Here is a 10,594-nt window from a genome sequence, read left to right on the forward strand (position 1 = left end):
CGGGGCTGCTGGGCCAACTAGGTAGAAGTCAACTCTGGCACAGATAATCTAATCACATGATTGTTTCTATACTTACATAGAAATTTAAAGTAAGCTGCCAGCTGACAGAATAACATTTCAATCGTGGGTAGCTTGTCAGATGTTACATTTAACTTTCAGCAGCGCAACAAGTTTCACGAATGTTTCAGGTTTCACACAAAGGTTCCAAATTGGTTTCAGCATGTCTCAGCACTCCGAGTTTAAACAAGTTTCAAGTGTATTGCGGCGAAATACGAAAATCCAAGAAGGTACATCGAGTTTCATATTGCCCCAAAAAACCCTCATCCTGGCCAGGCGTCCAAGGTAGGTCTGATTGGCAAAACCTTGGAGAAATCTATTCCAAGGAAAAAGTAAGTTGTACATCAAGAATATGCATAGCATGGAGGTGTGACAAATAATAATATCAACAAACACGACACTTAGTTTATTCGGCGTGTAGAGATGTCTTTACACTTTACAGTATGGATTTTATATTTAAAGATCATACACAAACGATATAATGACCTGTGAAGCATTCTTCCCTCAAGATAACTTCAGTGAGCCCTGGTTCCTGCATAAATCGAAAGCATGTTAAAGGAAATGGTTCTGCAGCAATGCAGAGCTACAAATTGACAGAAGGGTCTCTTTCTAGTAGAGCAGATACACAGTGCAAGCTCAGAATTATAAAGTTGGTGCATGCTCACCTTCCGTATTCAAGGTATTCGGAGGGGGATATAGGTTTAGGACCCCCAAACCAATCAATCAGGAATATGTTTTCGATTTCCAATTTGAAGATCTGGAAGTGATGGTTCCTTGGCCAATCTATCAAACAAAAATAGATGTTTTTTGAGATAAGAGATCACATCATTAACCACTCTACATACTGTATGATTAGAAGTCTGGATTTACCCTTCATTTCAGGATGTTTGGTGAAAAGTGCTGACTTTGCCAAATCCGCTTCAGATGACCGAAGGTCAACTATCTTCAACTGCAAAAACAATAAACGTCACTTCATATCACAATCCATTCTTTTAAAAAAAGAAAAAGAAAGAGTACAACATGGTGGTCTCCACAACACACAATAGTTAGTAAACGATTCAAGTGAATCCGACCTATATTCATTATATGGGAGGAGATTAAAAGGTCTTGTCTTCTCAGCTAATTGCTGCTTCGTTGAATCTCACATGCTATGATTATTTACTCTTTTTAATGCTCATCATCAGAGATAATATGAAAGCACGCAGCTTGGAATACTCGACCAAAAATTACCAGATATTACAACAGAGCCTTTTTGTTTGTCATGATTATAGAAATTGGCACCATCAAGTTGCCAATACCATTATAAGAGTATGCTATTTCTGATGTGGTTAATTTCCCCTTCTCTTTTTGAGATAGGATTTCCCTTCTTTTTCTTGGTAAAACCATGATCCAATCCAAAAGTTTAATCATGAGAAATTCCAAGAGCGTTAACATATAACCGGGAAGTGGGAACACATAAGCCTCTACAAGTATACGACTTATAACCCAAAAATCTAAAGGTGTCAAAAAGCAGCAATAATGATGAGTCAAGCGCATCAGTAAGTATTCATTCTACAGAAACTTCAGCTGTGAAATGTGAAGTTAGAAAATCAGAAATAGAGCATTTTAAGTTCAATCACCACTAAGCAAATAGATTACAGGGAGATAAGCAGCAAGTGAACGATCATATCATCATGGCTGTAATTTGTTAGTACCTTTCCAGTAAGAGTAAGTTTTGCACACGTGGGGTTTTCAGGATCAATCTTCCCACATGTCCCAAGAGGGAACTCGCTAAGGGTAAAGGAGGTCCTTTCATCCTCCAGTGCATCTCTTGCAGTGGGATCCAGAGTTGTCAGATAGAAGTAGGGGATTCCATAGCCCTCACCTGGAACTCCATCGCTATATGAAACTACATTGCTGTTTGTCCAACAACCCGAGAATAAGTTAACGCAAAAAGAGTATAAATGTTGCCGGTTTGTAATAAAGAGACAAGATGAAATACCCGAATGGAGCTCCACTTAGTTCACTCGAAATTGTGCTGCAAACAGAACGTTCAAGTATTAATGAATTGGATAAATAATCTCTGAGCAAGAACCAGACTTGATCAAGTCTACTAAGTTGCAGTTCTGCAATGCACATTGCATGGTAAAATTTTGATTAATATACTGAATTTAGTGATGTGATGCCCTATGGCTACCATAATTGTGAGTTCTCTTTATCCAACTCACATGTCAAGGCAGTGATTTACTCAAAATCATGTATCCTCAAGTCCAAATTAGGGCATCTGACTGCCAAATCAGCCCTAAATTTTCAGTATCGACACACCACTCCAAGCTCTAAAGTACCAACAACACGGTGTGTAATCTTAACAATTTCTCAGGGTTACGAAGCCATGAGCAATTTGTAGCCACTCTCAGCGCTTGCCCCCCCCCCCCCCCCCCCAGCTACGAATTTCGACTCCAAACTCCCAAGCAACAATTTTTCTAGCTAAGCACCGGCAGTTCCCCAATTCGATCAAACTAACACCTGTTGCTAGAACACATGTTGCCAAAGAACTAGCTAGGGCACCAAATCGCAGGCACAAGAACAAGAAGAGAAGCGAAGGGATTGGGTGCGACCTGAGTACGCCCCACGTGTTCTGGGCGGCGAGCCACCTCGCGGTGCCGGCGGCATCGGAGGGGGCTGGCTTGCCGGCGACGATGGGGCGGGCGGAGACGGCCTGCGCTGGCAGCCGGAGGACGAGGAGGAGGGCGGCAGCGAAGGCGAGGTGAGCTGGGGAAAGCATGATGGCTTCTAGGTCGTTTACTCAAGTGGGAGTGTGTCTCGACGTGTAATCGAATCTTTCCTCCGCAGTCGCTGCGAGCTGGGAGGGATGGACGGGACGCGTTTAATTCGGAAAATATTCAAAATTGGACTATATATAAATATATATATATATAAGCGTATTTATTAAAATAGATAATATTTTATCATATTTACAATTTTAGCATTCATATTCGACACATCATTTACTGAAAAATGAAATTTCGGTATATCATACACCGAAAACCACATGCCCGGTCATATTCGGTGCTTATATTCGGCATACCGAATATGGTTACGGTGCTGTATTCGGTACACGGTGTGCCGAATATGACATTTGCCTGCCGTGCAATCACGTAGTGCTTTTGTCGGTCCCCAAAATTATTTGTTAATTTAATTGTCATTTGATGCCGTTGTGTTGTCATTTCATGTAATTGCCAACTTTCAACAAAATTTAAAATTATTTGCTAATTTAATAGTCATTTGATGCCGGTGTGTTGTCATTTCATGTAATTGCCAACTTTCAACAAAATTTGAAATTATTTGCTAATTTAATTGTCATTTGATGCTGGTGTATTGTTATTTTATGTAATTGGCAACTTTTAATAAAATTTAAAATTATTTGCTTAATAATTAACTCATAAATAAAGTTATGTGTCATAATTATTTGATAAACATTAAATAAATTAAATGTAATTAAGTTAACAATACAGTGCATAAGACATAATACAGATGACTACGATAATATAGGGAATAATACACATGTCATTACCAAGTACAAGTGCACTGAACAACTGCACTGGTTTCTCAATGACAATGACGCCGTACGCAATCCCCAGGAGTGTAAGTGTCTGGTGGGTGTGTGGCTCTCATCCCAACGACCTACGCTGGTCTCTACCACGTGTGCCCTTGCTCGTCATCATCATCGTCGTGTCCTATTGGACCCCCACCGAACGTGTATCCAGACTCGCTAACTCGGCCTTGCATGTATCATGATGAAGGATCCTCATGCGGAAGTGTGAACGCCTGTAGTGCTCTGATGGAGTCCGGTGTGCCGAAATCTCACCATGTTGGTACCACTGTGAACCCTCAGGTGCATCGGGATATTGGGGATACCGGCCGCTTACAAGCTCGGTGAAGCTGCCTGCTTGCAATGCAGCAGTATAATCAAAATCTTGTGTGCCGCTCTAGGTAGGCGTCTACTGCATGCAGTCAATGACGTTCTCGTGATGATTTGATACTACATGTGTATGTGTCATCATAGTCTGAGGAGGTTGTGTCCACTGAGGGGGCTGTGAACCCAGGTTGTGTCCTCATTGTAGGCATCATGTCATTTGCAACGTCATCGGAGATGGGGACTGGATAGTAACTTTTGCTCATCCACGGTCAACAAATCGGGAGGTACTCCCAACTCTATAGCTGTAAAAGATGTAGGCAGCATGAAATAGATCTCGTCTTCTTTGACTGCTGGGTTACGGCACACAATTCTTTGTATGTAGTAGCCAGCACAGTAGATCCCTAATTATAAGATATCAGTTCATAAGGATGTAACGCGAGCTGACCTGCTAACCATACAATATGAGGGAGGACATAGTCGCTTGCTGTGTTGCAGAATATGATGTCTCCCACTATGATGCACAAGTATACCTTATAATGCTGCATAATTGTAGCCTCGTCCGCATCCAAACTGTGATAGCCCATGAATCCAGGACATGAAGAGACCAACATCGTTCATGTCATATTACACACCAAACCTACAAGATGCAGAGACTCAATGAAGCATGAATAACACTAGAACATATGAAGTACATTACATAACAAATAATTACCTGGTCTGAATGTAACTCTTCCACTGCTCCTTTACTGGTCACGAAAGTACTAAAAGGGTGCCCCTGCTCGGCAGCTCGGCTAGCATGCCCACGTCCCTCAAAGTTACGGCCATCTCACCAAAAGGAAAGTGAAATGTGTGCGTCTTAAGATGCTAGCTATTGACGAGAGCGAATGGTAGTGTTCCTGCCCGTGCGAGTGTCTCGTGGAATCGAGGGTCTAACTCCTTAATCTTGCACACACTCCTGGCACGTAACGGAACCAACTGCAAAGGTATCCAATATATGTATTGAGTAAGTAACAAGTTATCGTGGCAATTAAAAAGCGCGTATTATCGTTGTACCTGTTGCTATGTGAAAATCATCTTTCCCCTGTGGTTCTCGTCGTACCGCAGCTGAAGAAGCTCGGGAAGACGACCGTGAGCTATGACAATGATTTTAAGCTTCATGTTTCAATAAAAAAACAACGTAAGACAACAGCTATTACTTGTACCGTATATTACATGAACATATATGTAATGCCAGTACGCTTACGATATATTACAAAATAGGTAGAACAACTAATAGATGAATAACAATTTACAATACAAACCATGTCTGCGATTAACTTCATAAAACAAACTAAATTGCAACAACTCTAATACAATACAGTTCGATCATAGCCTCATAGTTTACTACCGGATCGGACAAGTCCTCCTGTTATGGCCAGATTGTTTGCAAATTTTTCACTTACGTAGGCTGTCAACAGCATCTAATTACATAAATACTCTAATTATGTGCTCTAATTTATCGAATTCATTACACCGACTAATCAATTTCATTAATAAAATTATGCAAATAGTTTACGTACTCTAATTTATCAACTTAATATCAGTTAACAAATGTATTTGAACGGAATAAACAATCTACTTACTCTAATTACGTTTACTAATCTAAATATTAATTACATACATAATTTAAGTACTTATTATAACGGAAGGCAGCCCTCTCCTCGCGCTGCTACTCATCCTGACTGCTGCTGCTCCTCCTCGCTACTCCGCTGCTGTTGTCACGTCCCAAGTTCCATAATCGCATGATTAAGCTTAATCATGCGCCAGTAGCGTCATAATTAAATTTGAGGTAAAATATTTTGACACATTAGATTACTTCGTTCTGAGTCAATTGGAAAAGAGAAAGAAATTTGGGGCAGAAAAGAATGGAATTCGTAGTTAAAGTGGATCCCTTTTGTCTAACACGTGGGCCCCACTGTGGGCCAACCACCTCTCTCTCTCCCTCTTGGGTAGCAGCCCCACCCACCTTCTCCCTCACCCGTGCCTCTCCCGTGATCAACTGGCCAAGCAAGGGAGCAGCCCCCCCTCTCTCTCAAGCTCTCTCTCACTCCTCCCTCGAATCCGCACTCTAGAAGTGAAGCCGAGGTATGTATGTGGTATCCACACGATCACGAGCTCATAAGCTATCCATCCAATTCATTTTCGTTTTTTCGAAAGATTCGAGCCGAATTTGATGTCTTTTGGTGTTCTTGGTTGAAGCACAAGAAACACCGGGGTTCTTCCATTTCCTGCCATTTCCTCCTTCTCCTGGTGGTCCCCAACCTCGGCAAAGCGTCTTGAGTGAGTCTCTTAGGCTCCCATGGCATGGATGCGAATTGGTTGGTCGAATCTAAGAATTTGGAGCTAGGGTTGAAGTTCATGAGTTCTTGATGTTTTGTAGCAATAGCTAAGTTCTGGTCGATTTCGGCTTATGCGTGTGGTCCTATGTGGTAGAGGAGGTCAAGATGAGGCTCTAGGTCCAAATCCCCACCCCAAAGGGTGCCGGAATGGTCACCGGCGAGCTCACCAAGTTCCCCCGGCCACATACAGCGGTCTCACCGCGTTTCTTGGCTGTCTGACCGTCGTTCTAGGGGTCCAACCGCCCCTCGAGCCAGTCTGACCGCTAGAAACCAAACCTCTCTGCACGCCGGCGGTCTAACGCGACTCCCAGTAGTCTGACCGTCCCTATTGGCGGTCTGACCGCGGTCAACTCAAATATAACCGTTTCAGCGTAGTTCACTATTTGCTGAAACTTGTAAAATTCATAATAAATTCTCTGTAGCTCCAAAAATTATGAAACCAATTTTGTTGGTTTCATAATAACCTCCTGTACCTGTTAAAAATGTCCCCAGATATTAAATAGTTAATTAAATTTCTAAGATTAATTAATTAGTTTGATGCTTTTTTAATTCACCATTAATTCTTTACAGTCCAAAATTAGTGAAACCAATTTTCTAGTCTCCTTATGACTTGTTCTAACTAGGAAATTTTTTTTCATGCTTTATATGGCATATTTTATGGAAATTTATCATATGCATATTATAGCATGAATTATTGCATTTCACTCATGCTCATCATTGCATGTGCTTTTCTTTAGTGAACAAGGAGCCGGAGCGTGATACGATCGTGCTTGAAGACGACTCTAATCTTCCAAATTTCTACGAGTGTTGCTTGGGAAATTATAGGCAGCCATCTGAGCAGTAAGGCAAGCAACTAAGTATATTGCACCTTTGTTCAATTGAATGAAGTTTAAAATTGATAAATTATACTAGGAGTATCCGCTGCAGGGTGTAAAAATACTTTAAAATACCGCGCTCTCGGTCATGATCATGCTATTGTTTCATCCGCATTGGTCGTAGAGTTTTCGATTATGGATTGTGGTTGAGTACGTGGGAGATGGATGAGTTGGTCTTTGTTTCTTATATGTTCATAATGGTTTCAATTTTTTTATGTTCCGTTGGTTATGGCTAGGTAGAATTATGTTATCGTCGGTTAAGTTAGTTACTCACACATATGTGCCTAGGTTGCTTATGGCTTATATTTAACTTAACAATGTGTTTTTTCCCTTGCTAATGGCTCAATTCATAATCCTTGTAGTCGAGCTATGTATATGGGCTCTATATGGTTTAAGTCTTGCGAGTACCTTAGTACTCATGTTTGTGTTTTTAGGTGCTGCTGGTGAGGAAGAGGTGGTGTTTGGCTACTTCGTGCCTGCCGTTCAGGGTGGCAGGCAAGAGTAGTTCATCCTACTCTCAGAGGTCGTGCTTTTGGGGTGGAGCCTAAGGCATATGGCTCCACTCTCTTTTGTTATATAGGTTTATGTTTCCGCTGCGTAGATATTGTTGTCTTTGTTGTAAATTGATGCAAATGGTTGTATAACTAAAGACTTGTAATATAAATGTTAATTACTCGCTCTTTATTAAGCTATATTGTGATGTATTATAATGGAAAGACATGTGTTCCGATCTTGAGCACAAAACACGTGCCGAGACTAGCGGAGCGTTATTCTGATTAATCGTTGAAGTCATGATTAAGAAAATGATCGACATATTGATTAATTAGAATATTGTTTGAACGGTTCCTCATAGTTACTAATCATCGAACGCTGCTACTCCTCCTCTCCTTGCACTGCTACTCCTCGCTGCACTGCTGCTCCACTCCTGCTAATCGCCGAACGCTGCTATTCCTCCTCTCCTTGCATTGCTACTCCTCGCTGCGCTGCTGCTAATCGCCGAACGCTGCTGTCCTTTTATAGCCTGCACGCAAGGAAAACTAAATTGCAGCAGCTTGCATGCGCGTGACACGGCCAAAAGCAAAACAGCATGCCGGCCATCCGCGCCCAAAGCAAAGCTCCGAATCCAAAAAATGACGCGCCGAAAGCACTGAAAGCGACCGCGACGTGAGTTGATGTGACCGCACGGCAGGCAAAACCTATATTCGCCACACCGTGTGCCGAATACGGTTGATATTCGGCACAAGGTGTGCCTAATATGGGCTACAGTGCCGTATTCGATATACGGTGTACCGAATATGGGTTTTTCGACGTATGGTGTACCAAAAATCCATTTTCGGTAAATGATGCGCTGAATACAAATGCTAAATTTGTAAATACGACACCATGTTATCTATTTCGGCAAATACGCTCATGTATGTTGTCTAATTTTGGATTTTTGCCGTTTAATTCATACTAGCTAAGAGTGTCACTAGTTAAATCATATCCATCATATTTTCATACAGAGGGTTGTCTAAAAAGATTCATCTTTCATTTTTTTATTTCAACAAATTATTCATATTCTACCCCCTATATTTTAGTAATATCGTGTAACCAATCATATATTTGTAACAGTTACATTTGTAACGATTATATTTTCAACGGCTATATTTCGAGAGTCTATATATGTAAGTCCATCCTCTATTCCTGGTTGTATCTCTTCATCCACATATCTGTATCTCCTCTACCGCATCGCAATAAGTCGTCGCAACCACGTCCTGCAAATGCTATTGGATTCATCGTCATCCTCATCCGACGATGACAAATTCATTGTTGGTACAATAAGTATCACGAGTTTGTTCGTTCTCTATTGCTACATCCAAACCAGTATTTAGCCATACCGACACAAATAGATTGTCCTCATTCTCGGAGAATTTTTTTGATCTCTCATTCTTTGAGCTCACAAAGGTGATAGATTCTTCAATTCGCGGTGGTTGCTCCCCAATTGACTAAAATTTTGAGTGTCCTCCCAAGTTGCGCCATCAATTCCCGTATTCAGAAGTTTACATAACTATCCATTAAAGCACCTTGCATTCAAATATCAACAAGTGTCAAATATTTGCTGTATGGGTTCATGCATAAACAAGCAATTTCAGCACAGGTATTTGTGAAACAGGCACTCAGCCGCTCTAGAAATTAATAGCAGGTATTTGTGAAAATATCACTGGAGTTTAGGAATATGGAAGGACAGAGGGAACAAGAGCAAAGAGATTTGGAGATAGAAGAGAGTAGGACCACTTCTAGCTACTCACATATTTCAGTTCGCTAAGTTTGAAAAGGCCAGAAGGTTCGATGGAAGTGAACTGTGCTTGCTGCCTCAGAATTTTGTAGATACTATCACACTTGCACTCAAACAATGTAGGCAAATAATTCTGCAACTCATCATAGGCTAAAAGCATGGGCAACGGTACGTGAAAATGAGGAGGCATATTTCAGCACAGCACAACAAATGTTTCATTGTAAAGGAAAAATCAAGAAATAATACAAGATTCGTATACAAAAATATCTGTAAATGCAAAATTATTGATAGTGAGAAAGCATTCAGTCTTTCCAATAATTGATAAAAAAGAAAGGTAACCTCAGAATTCTGCAGATACTATCACACTCTTTCACTCAAACAATGTAGGCAAATAATTCTGCAACTCATCTGAAGGATCCACAAAACTACCTATCCAATTGGGATGAACCTCTATCCACAAAACTACCTATTCTTCACCAATTACGCACTCTGGAGATCGGTGCAAACTCCATTTCAGGCATTGTTCCTGCTGCACTGGCTAACTGCACAAATATCTGTCAATAATTAGTGTAACAGGCCAATTGCCTGATCTTTCAGCATTGCTCAAACTAGAATGGGGATTCAGATGACACTGCGAATGGAATTGTCTACTTCTTAGACTAACATATTGGAGCATATCCCACCAATTGGCAGCAATATCATGCATTTCGCAGGAGATAAAGTGAGTGGTGGGGAAGGGAGGGTGAAAATGTTGGAATAATCCAACTCCCCTCCACATGGACATGAGAAATTGAGAATGGACAAGTTACAAGCTTAAGTTCTACAACTAAGCCCAAACAAATTGAGCAAACCATGAAAGGATTCTAAATCACCAAAGGTCGAACCGTTCTACAGAATTGCTCTGCAATTTCCGACATGGGCCAGCGAGGGAGGGAGGCCTCAGGTTTTTACCTTGGTGAGGAGTTGCTGCGGCTGGAGCTCAGGGTCGACGACCAACCGCGGGAGCATGCTGCAGCTCCTGGGAAGTGGTGGGCCCTGGTTGTGCCGCTTTGCGATGTACCGCACCAATCACTCAAACGCCCCCACACCGTTGGCGCCCCGCTACCCCAGC

At 41.5% G+C, this 10,594-nt stretch overlaps 1 protein-coding gene and 2 non-coding genes across 3 annotated transcripts; all 3 read right to left on the reverse strand.

Moving 5' to 3' along the window:
• Positions 1–442: 442 nt before the first annotated feature.
• Positions 443–2,909, reverse strand: LOC133926587 (uncharacterized). The gene is made up of 6 exons (XM_062372594.1): positions 2,655–2,909; positions 2,039–2,074; positions 1,752–1,953; positions 928–1,006; positions 723–840; positions 443–589 (listed from the first exon to the last, which is right to left on the reverse strand). Exons 1-6 carry the CDS (start codon positions 2,819–2,821, stop codon positions 562–564), a joined length of 630 nt encoding a protein of 209 aa, XP_062228578.1. The 5' UTR covers positions 2,822–2,909; the 3' UTR covers positions 443–561.
• A 6,645-nt stretch (positions 2,910–9,554) lies between these two features.
• LOC133927864 (small nucleolar RNA SNORD34) lies at positions 9,555–9,638 on the reverse strand. The gene has a single exon (XR_009911361.1). It is a non-coding gene; the product is annotated as a small nucleolar RNA SNORD34 (small nucleolar RNA).
• A 178-nt stretch (positions 9,639–9,816) lies between these two features.
• On the reverse strand, positions 9,817–9,902 carry LOC133927865 (small nucleolar RNA SNORD34). The gene has a single exon (XR_009911362.1). It is a non-coding gene; the product is annotated as a small nucleolar RNA SNORD34 (small nucleolar RNA).
• Between the last annotated feature and the right edge of the window lie 692 nt (positions 9,903–10,594).

Source organism: Phragmites australis, chromosome 8 (assembly GCF_958298935.1).
Source record: "Phragmites australis chromosome 8, lpPhrAust1.1, whole genome shotgun sequence".
Taxonomy (NCBI): Eukaryota; Viridiplantae; Streptophyta; class Magnoliopsida; order Poales; family Poaceae; genus Phragmites; species Phragmites australis.